Source organism: Anser brachyrhynchus (assembly GCF_964034855.1).
Source record: "Anser brachyrhynchus genome assembly, chromosome: 8".
NCBI lineage: Eukaryota > Metazoa > Chordata > Aves > Anseriformes > Anatidae > Anser > Anser brachyrhynchus.
Window position 1 is genome coordinate 25,803,143 of NC_137702.1, and position 18,178 is coordinate 25,821,320.

The 18,178-nt window shown below is 40.9% G+C and overlaps 2 protein-coding genes across 7 annotated transcripts in view; one reads left to right on the top strand and one right to left on the bottom strand.

Moving 5' to 3' along the window:
- LOC308198914 (uncharacterized protein) overlaps window positions 1-12,068 on the bottom strand; it is a 44,193-nt gene extending 32,125 nt beyond the window's left edge. For all 3 annotated transcript variants that reach the window (XR_013954277.1, XR_013954278.1, XM_080602159.1), the window contains exon 1: window positions 1,051-12,068. The gene's annotated coding sequence lies outside the window, so the exon portion shown is untranslated. The remainder of the gene's footprint in view (window positions 1-1,050) is intronic.
- The window catches only part of CRB1 (crumbs cell polarity complex component 1), a 101,310-nt gene that overhangs the window by 19,635 nt on the left and 63,497 nt on the right, over window positions 1-18,178 (top strand). For all 4 annotated transcript variants that reach the window (XM_080602118.1, XM_080602119.1, XM_080602120.1 and 1 more), the window contains exon 2: window positions 11,928-12,512. In XM_080602118.1, the coding sequence (XP_080458244.1) occupies window positions 11,928-12,512 (585 nt within the window). The remainder of the gene's footprint in view (window positions 1-11,927; window positions 12,513-18,178) is intronic.

Genomic DNA, 18,178 nt, shown 5'->3' on the forward strand with positions numbered 1-18,178 from the left:
CTGTGAGAAAGGGCTCTGCACCCAAAATACAGTATTCATTCTCCCTGTGTCCTGTGAGAGGATTTGTGTGACACAAGGCTCCACTGTCACTGCAGCAGGGAGGGATAAAGCGTATCTCCAGGGGAACAGCAGGCCAGAGCAGCTTCATTGTCCCCTGGATCATTCTAGAGCGTGAGCATTTCAGCACAGCTCTGGAAGCATCTGGGTTACGCTGCCAGGCTGGTGCCTGGTGACCCTGTATCTTGGGGCTACAGCTACTACAGTCGCTTCCACCACGTTCCTGTAACTTCCCACTGCTGCCTGGCAAACCCCAGTCTGCTTTGGCTCAGGTCTCAGAGGAAGAGAAGAGGAATGACTGGAAAAGATCTATGGTAGGAAAGGGAATTGGGAAAGGAAGGAGAAAGGAGTCAGATCTGTTGCTTACATAAATAAAATAGAGGAATTAAACGAGATTATGAACAGAGAAAGTAAAAAACTCCCCCCGCCCCCTCCCCAAATGATAGCACTATACTGATTACTACTATATAGTGTTTAGTCATGCTTTAAAATTTTATATCCTTCTACTGGCAAATGCCACGCTGCTCTAATTTTGATGAAGGATTGCTGGATATTATTCATTTATAACAGGTATTTAATGCCCTAGTGGCAGGAGTTTTTTATGCTAAAACATACCCCCTCATTAGGCTTATTGAAACAATTTGCCTTTTAGTGATATTCCTCTAATGTGAGAGGAATTATTCCTTAGTGTTCCCCACAGAAGGCTCCCGGGCATGCCCTGATGCTGGTGAATCTTGTTTTTCCATACCTCTACAATAAACACCTCACAAAGGTTTCAGAGAAAGCCCTAACGGCAGAGGGGATTTTCAATTCCTATTCCTGCTGTTACTTTGGGCCGGGTGACTCCTGTGAGCGTTGGCCCTGAGCCCTGGCAGCCAGATGCCCGGAGAGGGGATGTGCTCTGGGCCTGACAGGCAACAAGTTGCAGAAAACATCCCGTATTTGAGCTGTGGGCAACCACACAAAACCGAAGACGAGCTTGTGATCTGTTACCTCGAGGAAACTTCAGGATAAAAGGCCAGTCTGACATCCCACTTCTCTGTGAGGACAGGTTCCTGATGCTTTGAGTTAGAACAGAGACATTAGTGCTGTAAAGAAATCAACTGCCTTGGAAAACACCTTTGGCTATGGCTGTACTGCTAAATGATCCGGCACTTCTACAGATGACATATCACAATACTGAAGTTTCCAAGCACCAGGCATAAAGATGGAGGGTTGTAAACAAAAAAATATCTCTCAGGTCTTTTCTGTTATTGTGTAGGAGTGAGGGAAGGAGAACTGTCCTTCAGTAGAGCATCTGGACTAGAGTGGCACATACAGCCTTGAACTCTGAGGAAACATCAGGTGACCGAGCCAGCCCGAGCTGTGCTATGACACAAAAACATGCCAGGGCTGATGACGGCAGAGGCCCACCAGCCCCGCCTGGGCTGGCAGGGGCACGAGCTCAGCAGCTCACTTTGCTGTGAACACCACTACACAGACCAGTCATCGTGCTCTGCTCTGAAGTGAAAGGAAGCCAAACAAGCCACAGGAATAACCACGTGATAAAGCCAGCTCTTTATCTGTACAGGATGGTAAATGTCAAACTGGGGACTTTGTAACTCCACTCTAGTAAGAGTTCTGATTTTCCTAGCAGCCTCCAGAAGTTCACGAATATCTCTCTGTGGAAAAAGAGTTTCCGTTGTCCCTCAAACTCCATTCAAGACAAGTCCACCTGTGACAGAGAAGACAATATGAGTTTTATTTATTTTTTCTCTCTCAGCTTTTTGTTTCATTTGATTATACTGCATTGCAATCAGATGCAATTGAGTCCTAGGTGTCATCGAGCAAGAGTTTGGCCAGTCCTATCGAGGACTGTAGTATGGGCAAGGAAAGGGTGGTAGCTGTTAGGGAAAGTTGGAATGACAGCCCTGCAGGTTATACAGTGTGTTGGGGGTCAACATACAGTTTTGCCATTAATAAGCAAACCGTTCTTGAAAAAAGAAGACAGGAAACCATGATGGTCTGCAGACCAAGACTAGTCTGAAATTTAATTTCATGTGGCTTAGAGTCTTCTTAGGATCTGTTTCTGAACTTACTCTAGAAATAAGACATTCCCTCCTCATGTAAAGCCATGAACTAAATCTTTCATCATCAGTTTCAAGTCAGAATATTTTTAGGAGGCCACAATATGCTTACCATCTGCTACTCTTGGAGGTGAGGGAAGCTATCACAGAGGTCACCTTGGAGCAGTGACCATGGTGGAGCTTCACTCTTACCTGAAACTGTAGCACTCTCTCCTACTGGAAAACCCCACATTGCAGCATCCTTCTCTCAGGTCTATGACTGATTTTTACCTGTGGGAGGTCAGTAAGAGCAACTGGTACAGATCACGACCATATCATCATTCTCCACCAATCTCAAGGTGATGGTTTTGGCCTCACTGGTAGCAGCTCTCAGCATCAGAGCTCAGCAGGTGGAGTTTCTGGTTGCACCAGTCTCCCCATTCACCTGTAGCCTGCCCTGCAATACAGGAGCTGCAACTTTCCTCAAGTAGTCTCTAAATCCCAATTCATGATTATCTCATGTAAGGAAGAAATCATAGCTGATATCTATACAAAAGGATTTAGTAAATAACAGAAAGGGCTAGGATGTGAACTCCCCTATGAAGGTTACTACCCTGCAGAAGACTGACTTTGATTCCTCTGCACTCTGTACATTGTAGCTGCACTGAGGCTTTCTTCTGATTCGTGTAGCATTTAAATCACTGCGCTTTGTGTATCCAGCAAAATAATGCTAATCTGCCACAGGGCTGATTGTTTTTTAAAGTCTGGAGAGACTAGAGAAGCAGCATCATGATTTTGATACAAGAGTGCTGTTACATTGCATGAAACTGAAATTGTGTGAGAAAAGGACTATACATTCAGTGAGCCTGGAGGGACAGCATGCACTCCGGTGGCTGTGTCATCAGTGTGACGCTAATCAAAAGTTGGAGCTGATCTTGTTGTTCTGCTGCATTTTGTTGACTTCACCAAAGTTTAGTCCTCAGCTGTGTTACTGAGAACCTACTGGAGGCAATCCCCACATCTGCACACATCAGTACACAGCTCTGCACTTCGAAACTTTAAAACATTCGCTTCCTTACAGACTTCAAAGCAAGTATAGCAAGCCAGCTAGAGGACGGAATAGATCTATAAAACCCTTATGCACTTTGTCATGGTTTTCGCCCCTGTTCTAGTGTATGTTAAAAAACATCATTTTCTAAATGTGTGCTTTGTTGCTAGAGGTTTGGCTGTGCAGAAAGGATATGGCATGTCTGACACAATATGCCTCAATGGCATCTTCTGGTTATCCAGATGCTATAAAAAGTAAGTGCTTATGCAGACAATGTTGACTGGAAGTCATCAAAACCTGGCTGTCAACATATGCCTGTTCATACACCTGACCATAACATTTTCCCTATGATTTACCAGCATTTGACCAATGAGCTTACACCTATTTTCCGGAAGCAAAAATTTAACCATGACTTATGGAAATGAAAATCTAAGATTCTGAATCTGTGACTAACAAAGTGGATGTGAAAATATCCCTCACCTGAGGAGAAGTTCTTGCCGTATATTACAGATCTTGATGCATTTCTAACGCTGAGGCCTTTAAGCGTATCCGGTTTTGACTGGGAAAAAGAAATCACACCTGAATGGGTGTTACAAACATTTGCAGCTATGTACCTTTATGTGCTAGTGTATGCCTTCTCACATTAAGAAAAATATTAAGAGGCAATATGAAGAAGGCCACCCAGCTGAGCCCCTGGCAGCAGCAGCCAGGAGCCCAGCAGCAGCCAGAGCCACAAACCATTTCCAGACACCAGAGGAGCCGTGAGGCCTGGTGTCTCTCAATGCAAGATCTGGCCTCTTGGAGATGCAACAGCTCCTTCACTTCCCAGTTTGCATTATTTGGAATTCAGACAGAACCAGGAGTAACTGGATTTCACCCAAATTCACAAACTGACAGTTTATGCTGTTACTCCCCATGTTTCAGAAAATCTCTCTGTTGATGCAGAGAAGCGAGACCATGTTTTCGTCTTTCTGCAGCCCCTCTGGGCTCTGGCACCATTTCTCTTGTTAGTTTGCTATGTGCCTGCTTCCAAGGTGTATGTTTTCCCCCTCCTTTTTATCAAAACTGTGAATGCAGGTGGTACCCATCTAGCTGCAAGCATTGCTCTCATTTTTCCAGTTCCTCAGCACCACATGCCCCCATCCCTGGATTCACATTGACAGGTTTGGAAATGCCAGACTGTGCTTCCATTAAATTTAAAAGGTGTGATGCTCCCATCTTTTAACTCTTGAGAGTAAAGCAGGAGCAACACCTTTCACAAAAGAATTCCACCCCCCCCCCATCCAAACAAGATCATCAGTGTGCCAAAAAAACTTGCTAATGGCAGGCAATACACAATAACATTCTGAAGTATAAGAGATGATTCTGACTACATTCACAGCCCTAAAAAAAATCACCTAGTTTTTACATCTTTATTCTACAAAACATTTTCTCTCGCAGATGAGACCTTTACACACATGGCTCTGTCCTGAGTTACATGTCGAGGATGTCCCTAGCTTTACTGAAGATCTAGAAGCAGTGCAAGCAAAAAAGGCATCAACTGAATCCTTAGTACCTAATTAAAATTGTTTTAGATTTTTAGCACAATTGATTATCCATGTTCTTTGCCTCCGAGGAACTGATAGAAAAGCTGATCTGAAGCTGTCCCCCAGATTCCCTCCACCACATATTGCAGTTATTGGTCACCTGCCCATTGATCTCCCATGTCCCTGTATAGAGGAATCCTGCTCTGTAGCATTAAGAATAAATTCTGCTGCATGAATTCAACTAAAAATGATCATCATTACACTCCTGTCTTTACTCCTCTCCAGACTTAGAAGATAAGAACATACCATGAAACTATTAAAGAAGGATGTTATATTCCAATAGAGGGTATACAGTAGTGGGGATTGCACAGCAGAACCAGGTTTAGTTTCTGATCAATGTTTATGCCACTTATTGCAACTGGTATCAGCTACCTTCTGGGCCTGCATCTTATATAAACAAAAATCCCTGCGCACAGTAAAAGCACAATGATGGCTATGCACTATCAAATTAAACTGCAGTGGTGCACTAGGTGTAAAGGTAAAAGAAAATAGTGGATGAACTCATTTATTCATATAAGAAACCTGTGTTCTTGCCCTTGACTATGGCTTTGCTAGTAGTACCATGCCTTGATGACCAATTGGACCAAAAATCTTCCAAAGTCAGTCTGCAGGATGCCTGCTGAGCTCACGGGCCTGATTTTCCTCCTGTTCCCAGCATAGACACTGCAGTATGATATAAAATAAAGTGAGAGCCAAAAAGTATTTAGTGCACTGAAGCAAAGGATAAAAGTGAACGGGGACTGCGAGAAGAAAGCATTTACCTCATTTCGGAGATGTTTGCTTCATTTGCCCACTGCTGACAACACAACTCACGAGCTAATGAGCTGCACTCACTCCTCTCTTTTTATCACTCTTGCACCAGCTGGAAAGTGTGCCAGGCGAGCGCCTTTGAACTAGCACACGTTGCTGTGGCTCGCTGGGTAGTCTCCACACGGCTGTTTTGTAGGAAAGCCTGTCAAGTTGTTGCTGTGCTTGGCATAGTCAGTAGGTGTGGCTGTAAGGACTGCTGCTGAAGTGCTGGTAGGATAAGTCTGGGATGGCACAGAGGTAAAAAGACAGCAAAAGAAAATGACAGCAAGCAGTAGCATCCTTCATTCTTGGGGAGCAGCACCAAGTTAGCGTGAGCTTGCAGAAATGATAGGAGAAGGACGACATGGAGACGCTGATTTAATAACCAGTTTGTAATTTGAATGACAAATAGCTTTGATCTTAAAGTGTTTCCTAAACAACATTCAACAATTTTAATGCTATTCGGTTGTTATTCTTATGCTAATATAATACTTCGGCTTCAGGTATGTTGTTAGTTTACTTTGCTTTTGCTGATACAAATGTGTTTGAAAAGAAAACTGTCTTTTTCAATAGTAATAGAATATTTTGAGTAACCGCCTTTTTTCTTTTGTGCCTGTGTGTAGCGGCGGTTACTATGGTAATATTCGTGATTCAAGATTTAAAGCCTGAAAGTGGTTTCTATAACAACATGCTAGGACATTTTGGACACACAAGTGAAGTTAGGGATTCAAGATTAACCCTTTATGACCACAGGATTTGCAGCCCCAATGACAAGCTCTTGTTCGTTTGTCAGAAGTTTGCTCATACCTTCCCAAGTTACACCTCCTCATTGAGCAGATGGAGTAGTAATTCCAGCTGTGGACAGAGCAGGTCAGGCACTTCCATCCCAGGTGAAGTTTGCAAAGGAGAAATAATACCACAGTACCTACAGGCTGCTCATTACATTAAGTAATTAGGACAGTAGACAAACATATTTGGTGATGGACTGAGTAGGGATGAAGTAGTGTTACTGCAATGTTTAGGAAGTCTGAGATTTCAGTCTGGAAATAAGAACTGTGGAAAAAAACAATGAAGTGATCTATTCTCAGACAATCTTAATGGAAAAGCTATTTTGAGGGCTCAGATAGCCCCTTACCTGACTCCATTTTATCCAGCATGGCATGTTGTTCTGTCCTTTTCTTCCCCCTCTGCCAAATGCTGATCCATGAATGGCAACTCTGCCTTTTAGTTCAGGGCAAAAGTATCCGATCCCATCTCTGTCACTGCCGATTATGTAGCTGTACTCATTGCTTATCTGGTTCTTCAAGATACATAAGATTGGATATATATGCACACCCACAACTTTCTAAGGTTGTCTTTGCAAGGAAGTTATTGTCATAGTGATGAACTATATTTTCCATGTCATGGTGCAGTGCAGAAAAACTGAGATATGCCTAATTATACCAAAGCTACGTGCTCTTCAATGCAACACTAAATGCCTTGGGATATATTTGAATATTTTCAGTTAAATGCTAATTATTTCAAGATCGCACTAAAATTGAAGAGCTTGATATTTCAGTGACACTTTCAAACACTTGTTTTAAAATCTCAGAGACAAATTTTAAATAAGAAACAAATGCAAGCATCAAAGATTCTTATTTCTCACTCAAGACATCAGACTACCTAAGCCCTCACTACCCTCAAGTTATCCAATGATTTCTTTATTCAATTTATTTGATCACAAGGTAAACCCTCAATTGTGAGCAAATGCTATATGCTGTTGTTGTGTCAATGGGAGACATTGAAATAACAACACTAGGGGAAGCAACTGTTGATTTATTAGTCCCAAGAAAAATTTCTCTCTCAGTGACCACAACCAAGTTATCAATAGTATAAGGTATTTTGGGAAACTAAGAACAAAAAAACCCAACCAACCAAACAAAAAAAAAACCTCAACACATATTTCCTAGGTTGCTTTTCTGTTGTTGTTTTGGTTTTATAACAATTAAAAAAAAATTGCAATTATATCGTTTCCTTATATTTCCATGAATATTTTAAAGTTTAATTTCTCAACTCATAGGCCAGCAAATGGTCTATTGCAACAGGAGAAAGGAAGATTACAGACAGAACTGCAGACCTATAATACCTTAATATTCATGTTTTTAACAATGCTTAGGTATTAGAAGACAGTATCTGGCCTTAGTTTACCTCTGCTGGATCATGAATGGTTTTCCAGTACCCATTCCTTTCCAAAGTGTATGTGTTACAAACAAAAAGTCGTATTTTGCTGTGAATTATTTTATCTGTTTTAGCTGGTGTGGCTTCCTCATTTTAATTCAAAATTTAGTTCAAAAGTTTGAAGTAATAGCTGTTAAAAAAAAAAAATACTCCCCAAGCCAGTGTAAACTTATCATTGTTGATGAGTATGGGCATCAAGAAGATAGCTATCTCCTCATAGTACTCTTGTTTGTTTATTTTTCTCCCTAGAAAATTGACTGCCTCTGTTAAGAAGCTCAGAAAAATCTGCAGCATATGTAAAAAGACCCTGCAGCTGTTAGCGTTGAGAACCTCTGTCAAGCCAGGAGTCCTCCTTCAGGGAAAAAAGGCACAGTTGAACAATAGCATTGCAAATTACAAGGAGTCTCCAGGCATGATGAGGTGATTAGCAAAGCACAGGCAGGACCACATTCAAGTGAACTCAAGTTCATAACAATGTGATTAGCAGTGACTGAAATTTGATTTTAAATTCCGTTGCTGATTAAAATATTTCGCCAACTTGTGGGAACAGCCACGGACAGAAAGAATAAATTTTTACTGAAAGAAATTTCTGCCAAAAACAACCCAACACAGCTTACTAGGTTTTGTTTGTGGACTTTGAATGGCTAAGATTGCAAATCAGATTCTCAGAACTGGAGAACTGGCAATTTACTTTTATCAATTTAATATTATATATTTTGGAAAGCACACATGAATGCTCTAGCTCTGATTCAAACAGAATCTAGAAAAAAATACTTCACATTCTCAGGAAAGATTTGAGATCAGGCTCCTCAACATTACCTGCATAACTGAAGAACACTGGCTTCTTTGAGAAGATTCAGAAGATCTGTGCCAAATTATTTCAGCTTGTTCAGAACTCCCACCCTGTTACCTTTCCCACTAATTTAATTTTCCCTGTTATATTCATTTTCATGCATTTCCAACCTCCCAAACAATATTGCATTGCTTCATTACAGCAGTTTCTGACCACTGAGATGTCTGTACCACAGCAAAATCATGTTTTTTTTTTATTACTGATTAGTATATGAATAATCAAGATTATGTAACGAACAGCAGCGCTTTAACTTAAGTAATCTTGTTTATGAGGAAAAAAAATTACTGTCTCTCAGCATTTCTTACATTTAGTAGTGCCAGCTCTTGTAAAAGACAGAGAATACTAACGTTTCTGGCAATACTGACGATTTTCCAGTAGATGGCAAGCTTTACTGCAAGGAATTTTACTGCCAAATATCTCAACTGCATGAAAAGGACTTAACCATGGGGTAAAATGCTTGGCACAAATTCCTCTAGTAATTAGATTAATGTATCAATGTTTATAAAGAGCCAGATAATTACCTCAAGTGTCAGTCAGTGTAAATCGAAGTGATCAGCATTTTGTTTCCATTTTTCTGATGTTACATATAAGTTTTAGGAATCTGTCAGAACAAGTCACTACTGAAGTGATCCTGAGTGGATAAGCAAGAAAATGACTCCCCTGCCTACCAGAGCTACCACACAAGGCCTTTCCAGATTATCCTTGCGCAACATTACCAAAAATAAAGCCTCCAAATACATTTAAACACTTATTTCCCTTACAACTCTTTCTGTAAATGTAGCAGAAAATATTCTTTAATCATCAGCTCAAACTGAGCCAGCCTTTTCATCAGACACGATCACAATCTGCCACATCACATCCTATAGCATGGGTGTGTTCAGCTTCCACATGCTCTGATCTTCCTCTGCTGTTTCCATGCAGCTCCCAATAGCATTAGGTTTCCAATTCCATCCTTCCACATGGCTCCAGAGCTGCAGGAAAACTGAATGTTGACAGGGGAGGAAGGGACATACTGCAAATAACTTGTTTCACATAGGTGGGAAAGTAAGTGGAAAATAGATCCTCTAACTATGAAGGCTCCAAGGATTTTCTGAAGCACTCATATGATTTAGGAATATGACTTTTGTCAAAAAATCATGGGGTACCCTGGTAAACTGCATACCATTTGATAAACACAGTTTGATAAATTACCCTTTGATGATCACCTCTTTAAGGTGCAGTTGTGCTGAATCTTATCACCCCTAACAAAAACTCTCGGTCCTAGTTTTTAAATCACAAGCAAGCTAAAACTCAGCAGTGATTACATCTCTGCTAAGCCCATCAGAATCCTTGTATTCATCAATAACTATATACATAATAAAAAAAAAATGAAAATGAAGATAAAACTCCAAAAATTGTATTGCTTTGCTGTAAGCTTTATGTACAAATAAGACAAAAGCATCCCTGAGGAATACTGGTTATATTGTATTGTCTGTTGGCAATTTCTGCATAAGAAACTTGTTTTTATAAAAGCCAGAGGTGTTGAACTTAAAATGCTTGTTAAAAAATTCCAGAACAGGTTTACCTTTCTATATTTTTCCCATTGCAGTGTCATCTTGGAGACAAATTGATTGCCTTCACTACTGACTGTGCTTTTAGGGCTTCCTTTTCTCTTCCCTCAATTTTCATCCACTGTTAACGTCTCAGTGAAGTATGCAGATTTTTAATCACTGCTTAAAGCTAGTATGTTGCTATCAAAACTGCAAACTGGCAAATTCTTCATTTTCTCTCACATACAGTAATTATAACAAATTGAGATGTTGCAGGCATATCATCTCTGGAAAAGCAGTAGTAATTAACTGAATTGCTTCTCAAGTCACAGTGGTCCTACTTAAGAAATACTTCAGTGGTTGACCTTACCTCTTGCAGTTTACATAGTATAGTAGTTAGATAATGCTGCAAATTAATCACAGTTAAATTCTTCAAATTTGCAACATTTCTTCAAACATGCAATTTTAATTAATTTTAAGTAGACAGACTGAAAAGAAAGCTCTGTAATGTGGGATAGTCCCAATAAAAATGTGGATTGCAAAAGTTCCGTTTGGGTCTTACCATCTCCACAGCCTGGATCCAGCATATCCCCACGTAATGAGATTCCTAAGTGCTGCAGGATGCACACCGATGATTAACACCATTTCCATTGGCCCATACCAAACCAGTGAAGCTGTGATTGCAGAGTATTCAGCCCAGGTCAGCACACCTACCTCAATCACTCAGCATTAGCCATCCTCACTATTATTCGGTATAACTAGCACTCAGTTAAAGGTGGTATACCTGCTTAGCCAAACGTGGACATTCATTTTGTTATGGAGACAATTAATTAGGATTAAAACAATTACACATTTTCATAGCAAAATTCTTTTCTTTTACTGAAAAGTAGCACTGAATTCTTTTCTTTTACTGAAAAGAATGCCCTTCACTACTCTCACTCTATTAGTGTTTCTCAGTTGTGTTTCATGAACAATGCTGGTAGCAGCTCACTCTTCCTTGATTGGGAAGTGAGAAATAGCTATTGTTATTACCTGTTAGTCTTTACAGCAGCAGCAACTATAAGCTGTGTTTAATTGATGCCAGGAGCTCAGTTCCTGGAGGATAAGGGAAATATTTATACCATGTCCAATATGTCCACCATGTCATACCAGCCTCAGAGGCTGGAAGGCTCTCAGAGTACTATTTTGAATCTCAGGTATTTGGGAGATTCTTTATGGTGGAAGTGCTGTACAGATGTCAAATTAGTAGTATTTATAATTGGGAAGTCAAAACCAACTCAAAGTGCATAATAGTTTGAGTCACTCATGTGAGACTAAAGCATACCCAAGTCATTTAGCTTTGTTGAACTCCAATACAATAAAACTCCCACCACAAAAGAATCCAAAATGGTATTGCACTGAAAAATGTTGTTCAATTCCTCATTCTAGTAAAAAAATCAAAAACACACACACCACCTGTTTTAAACATATGTAAATGCATTCCATGTTGTTGGTCATCTCTGTTGACAGTCACAAATATTGTTGCGACAATATCATTGTTAAATAATGTATTCACAGTCCTGGCACTACAGCCATGGCTGCTGGAAGAAGTGAGAATTCTGCTCATATTTCCATAACTGTTTTCACTTTACATTTATTAGTCTACCAATATGTGCTGCACATTTACTGGCCCTGTTTTCTTCTCATAATCCAGCAATTGGAGCTATTAAATTTGAAACAATGTGGTAATAATTGCACCTATTTGACTCTGGTTTACTCCAAATGTGGTAGAAGTCCTCAGGATCTTTTTTGTTTCCTTCCTAGAGTCACTTTGCATGAGAAACGATTCCAGGTGCCTGTCAAATTCCTGCCAAAAGAACTCTACGTGCGCTGCTGGTCACAGGGAGGACACTTGCCGCTGTGCAGATGTACCACCTGACACTATGGAGGAACTCTGCAATAAAACCTCTGATCCTTGCTCCTCAAACCCTTGTCTTCAAAATGCTACCTGCTTAAGCTCTCCTGGAAACCTCAGCTTCACTTGTGAGTGCCCCGCTGGGTATAATGGGACTACTTGTGAAAGAGCCGTCAGCATGTGTGACACAAACCCCTGTGAACATGGAGGCACCTGCCAAAATGGTGTGGCTGGGCCCATCTGCCTTTGTAGCGCAGGTTACACAGGTACGCTCTGTGAAATGGATTTTGATGAATGCATTTCTGAACCATGCCACAACGGAGCTGTGTGCAGGGATGGGGTCGATGAATACTCCTGCTACTGCGTCCCAGGCTATCAAGGCAAGCACTGTGACCTGGAAGTGAATGAATGTGTGTCAGATCCGTGCCTGAATGGCGCAACGTGTCTCAACCAGATAGGAAAGTACGACTGCATCTGCCCATTTGGGTATACAGGTAAGTGCCATTTTAAACAACCTTTTCTTTGTATCATGGAGAATTGCCATACTTGTGTTCTAAGATCTACTACCATACACACACACACCTATTTAGTCATACCTGTATTACCACATTGCCTTCAGCCTCAGCGGCTGTTGGTATATCATGGGTTATCTTATCACCTATCTTATCACCTGCAACTTGTGATATTGGATGGAGAAAGACTGAAGAAATCTCACATTTTCCAGAAACTACAGAGCAGTTTTCTTAAACATCAAGCTGTGTCACAGGCCCAGGTTAACTTTCCTTTAAACAAAATATTCTCAAAACACATGTCCTCAGAGTGCTATACATAGTTTTTAGCCCACAGACAAAACCTATGTTTGGCAGTGATAAAAATTAGATCTACTTTGACTTGGTTGATTTGCTAATCACAACAAAGAGTACTCTTAAACCTAGACATTTGCTTTGCAGGAGTCTTTTCCTTTAAAACACTTTTCTTTCATTTTTCCCCCTTTTCTGAGCAAAGGTATCTTGTTCAGAAATTTTCAAAACACCCTATTCAGATGTTTTCTATCAGTTTTCCTTTATGCACACTCGCTAATAGGCCTTTTTCTCCTCCTCTACTTTACCAGACCTCAAGGCCAAATAAATTAATCTATCACTTTTCCTCAACATCAATTCTCAGGATGGCTATGCCTTTCTGGTTTCATTCTGCAAAACTTTTCTAAGCTGTATACCCTACTGATGTCATGTAATATAACTAATTTTTCCCCTTCTATTATTTTTCTGATCCACTCCATGATTCAGTCTGGCTGAAGCCACAGTTAGATTTCTTTTCTTTTTGCCACAGCAAAACTTTCCAGAACTCATTTCTGGCTTCTTTTCTGGGAAACAAAAGACCAACATTGCAGTGGTTTCCAGGCATTCCAAAGAGTGCGTCTCCCTCTGTAGAGCACGTAGGTTGGCTATTTCATAATAGCCACATAGGTTGGTTATTTCATAAAATATTAGAAATTACAGCTGGACATTCTAGAAGAAAGTACATTTGTCAAGAATGGAGATAAGCTGTTCATATCATCAAGAGAAAATATCCTTACACTCAATTCTTATTCTGCAGGTTTTTAGCAGTTCAAAGTTGATAACATTGTACTTTGCCATATACTGGCCTTCCAATTGAGTTGGAAGGTTTAGTATCAATGCAAACTATGAACTCTGATACAAAAAAATGAGTAAGTGTAGTATAAAAGCCACAAAAGAAACATTTTCAGAACCAGAAAAGGGTAAGACAACAAGGACTAAGGAAAAAAATGTATCCTGCTGACAGAAGAAAAAATAAATAGACATTTTACAGCCAAGTTTTTAGCTTTCCAAGCAGAAACAGAAAAATCAAAAACATGCCACTGCATCTGCAAAAGCCATCCTCCCCCTGCCTAGAGGCCATGCATATTCTGAACTCACTGCTTAGCCTGTGTAAACTTAACTTTGACTAACCTTGTTGGCTTCCTTTCCTCTGTCCAACCAGAAACAGAGGATTCACGTGGAACTAGAACATTACCTGAGTTATATAGAAGGAAAAGTACTATCAGGTTCCCAAACTACCCATTTTTTGATAAATTTCCATTTTATCTGGCCCCATTTTTAAGAAAAATCACACCCATACCTTGTATACTTTCTCTACTGGAGAACATATAATGGCTGCAGGAGACAGTTCCCTTCAAATTTCAAAGCTGTATTCAGGGACAGGACAGCAAGAGAGAGCACACTGAATCATTAAAAAGAGAAAAGGGGATGCATTTTAGTGATAGATTGCCAGTCAGGTAAGCAAAGAAAAAAAGCATCTTACAGCACAAGAAGGGAAAAAATAACAGCTATTGCTTCAAGTGATTCAAATGAATAAGAGATGCGGTTTACAGCTCCATCCCAAAATCCCCATGCAGGAGGGGAAGTCAGAGGTAAAAAGCAGCTTTCCAGTGTCTGACGCAGCTCTTATTGGAAGCCAGCCCTCAGTTAGCGTCCCTCATGAGCAGGGGGAATGTTGTTTGAAGGAAGCTTGTTACCTTCCTGCCACCCCGCTGCTACCAGCGGGTGTCCAAGCCCGGGCCAAGCGAGGGGAAAACTACACAACCAGGGGAAAGCCGAAGAGCAGAAGGAAGGAAAAGCCTATTAACAAGCAGCATGGCTACTCTGCAATGATCAGACTCAGCCCAGACCTCCTGTGGTATTCAGGAAACTGTATTTGTTTAACCTGCGATGTCAGTAGTGTCCAGGCCTGGATCTGTAGCTCACGAACTCAGCTTGAAAGACAGAATATACACCTTAGAGGCAGAGGGAGAAAACATAATAAAATAATAAAGCCCAGACAAAGAGAAATGAAGATTTAGATCAACACAAACTGCTGGAGGGAGCTCACCGTGCTGGAGTCACCCCGCTTTTATCATGCAGTTCTGCTGTTTTCCAGGCAGATGCTGTTTGGTCTCACCAAAAAATAAGCAGCAACACTCAGAGTGCTCTGCACTCAGCACAAGCAGAGTTAAGAAATGAAGGAGCCAATGAAGGAAAAGACGTCTAAAACAAAGCAGAAGAGGCTGCAGTGCTTTAATGTATAGCTCCGACACTGCTCCCAGCAGTAGAGACACTAATCATCATAATTCTGTAAAGGAGTAGCTGACTGTTCCTTCAGCAGTAAAACACCAGCTTTTAAAGGCTACTTAACCAAATGATTTATCAGAAGCATTCTTTTTTGTTGTTTTCTGCACCTTGCTGTGAGTTGTGCTAAATGCACAAGCCAGGGGGATTACTGGATGAAAGCCCTGAGGTGTCCCCACTGGTAATAAAAATCCTCATTTACTCTGTCGGGGGATCTTGCCAACCATTATTATCCTGGCCTGACACCATGAATTACTGTGGGAAATCATCCAGCCTCATCTCATTTCCCTAAGATGTTAAAAAGGTTACATCTCCTGATATGGAGGTAGAGAATGCACAGTAAATCTATGGCAGTAATGTTAACCAAATGCTTGAGTTACTGGCTGCAGTTGCTACTTGTTTCATGGGCTATGACTGCTATTTTGTATGATTGGTATGCTGCAGTACTTCTCAAAATAGCTGAGAAATGTCACACATAATTCTTACACAAATGGAAGAGGTTAGAACACACCAAGAGCCAAAGACTGGAAAATTTAGCATGAAATTTGCAGTTTCTATGATAATGCTCTGCATGTGTGAAATTATTTACAAGACATGTGTCATGCAGCTGTTAAATAATGAAGCTCAACTGCCTCACCGAAGTTTTGCTGGCTACCTTAATCAAATGCATTTTTTTCTTCCATTGGCCTAATTGCACTTGCTTTTAATTCACCCCAGCAGGGCCTAGTGCCGCAGCCTGTTAGCTACCCACAGCTAAGTACGTTAATTACCTTGCTGGGCTCAGCTGAAGCCAGTCCTCCACTGCCAGAGAACAGCTTAGTGTGAACTACCAGGGGTAAGGGGCAGCTCCAAAAACCAGTCTGAGTCCAAGACAACAGCAGGCCTTTTACACAGGGAAAAGCATTCCAGCATCAGATGAAATAGGTACAATGGGCGAGATCCATTCTTCGTGTAATACCTTTTACTATGATGTAACTGTGATGAATTCTGTACAATATAAGGAAATTATTACCTGAGGAATCTTAGTTCTCACACAGAATTCTTATCAGTAATGTAGATGCATCACAAGTCTTAGGCACTAAGATGAAAACTCCCACAGACTTTAGGTACCCAGATGTCAAACTACCAGCACAGAAACATCTACTCCACAAGCTAGTCATAGGTATAAATTGTTGTATTGAAATTCAACATAGGCGCTATGCCAAAACTCTATCAAAATCACCAAGTGGCAAAAGCTGCTGCTGAATCAAAGCGTTACTGCTGCAGTCCTCATGCCTGCCTTTCACTCAGCCTCTTCGTGCTTCTGCCTCCACCTCACAGCATCTGCCTGCCCAGAAGTGGGGCAGCAGTACCTGCCCCTGCAGTACCTGCCCTGGTGCTCTGCCTGTACTCCTCCTCCCCTCTTTCATCAGCAGCACTCCTGTGTCTCCTCAGTTAAGCACTGAAGTGGGTCAATACAGATCCGTACTCAGAGAAAGGATGAGGGAGTCCCATTGCCCTCCCCACAGAGGCACTGCAGCCTCTACCGTGGGGTGAGGTACCTCAAGCACACGTCTCCCTTCCCAACGAGCTCGTGGTAGTGTTGCATCAGTAGCAAATGGCACTGTCCATCCAACAGCAATTGTCTGCTGCTTCCCACAGTGCTGTGCACAAGTGCTCAGTAGGACTTATTTGAAAAGCAAGTGGTAAAGGAAATAATAATCTTAGTTCTTCAAAGAAACCAAAAAAGATACAAATATCCCTTCTCAGTCTTTCAACCCAATGCACTCGCGGGGCTTGGTTTATGCTGAAACTGTCTGCGCAAGGAGGGAATGCCTCTGCTCTTAATGGCTTAGCCCCACGCAGTAACAGCGGAAGGGCTTGGTGGTGCCTTACCCCCCCTTTCTGGCATATGATATTTGGCATACAGCATATTCATGACAGAATGTTAGGCTGAGGTGCAAATACAGATCTAATCTTTTCATCTTTCTTCCTCACATCTAAGAAAATCTGACAGCAGACTCACTAAAGGCTAGGGAGGAATTCCCCCTGTTTGCGTGGCGTATCACATTGGCTAGATGCATTATAAAGAGAGAAGTTTTCTTCTGAGGCAACATTGCCGAAGGCAGGTTACTGGGCTTGATAGATTAAAGACGTGAACCAAAACAACAACGCTACGGTCTCATGTTAATCATCAGGCTGTTCTCAGGCCTGTAGCCTTAAATTTGGTTGAACTGAGGATCAGTTGAGCAGGGCTTGTTTTGTCACATGATTTTTAGTGTTCACAGTAAGCTGTTAACAAGCTCTGGCAGATTTACGGTCACTAGACATACTTCTGCAAACACATTGTTTACAATTACAGTGAATTCACAGGGCAATGACCACAGAGGGATTGCTCACTATGTCTGGGCGTAATGTACATTACCATAAAGCTATAAGGGATCGTTCCTGTGCTGGGATCTCACACAGGCTCCCACTGAAAGCTGTGGCTAGCCAGATCCACAAGCCATGAGCCAGAAGCCCAGGACTGGTGACTCTACCCAGAGTGTTTTGTATGAAGAAGCTGTAAGAATATATTCTCGAAGTTTACAGTAATAATGCTTCATAACTACTAGAAAGATGAAAAAGTGCATGTATTTTAATGAGATTTAAGATTAAATACAATGAACGTTATGAGCTAACGTCTTTGAATTTTGTTTTGTTATTTCAAGATATTTCTAGATATTTATCCATAATATGGATTTTTATTCCTTTTTAAACATGGATGCTACATTCAAAAGGATCAAAATAAATCAGTGATAAAGGAACAATGCTAGATATTAGTAATGTCTAAAAAAACAAGTTAGTGTTTTATGAAAAATGCTCCTAGTTAGAAGGTACAAATTTCACAGCAGGACAGAGCTGGAAAAGCAGTATAAAGAATTACAGGTGAGCTCCTAAACAGACTGCTAAGGTAATACCAATAATCACAATGTGGCCATTCCCATATTTTGAAAGCCTGCCCCATCTTGGACTGCAAATTTCATCCAAAAAAATACATATAAAAAATAAAAAAT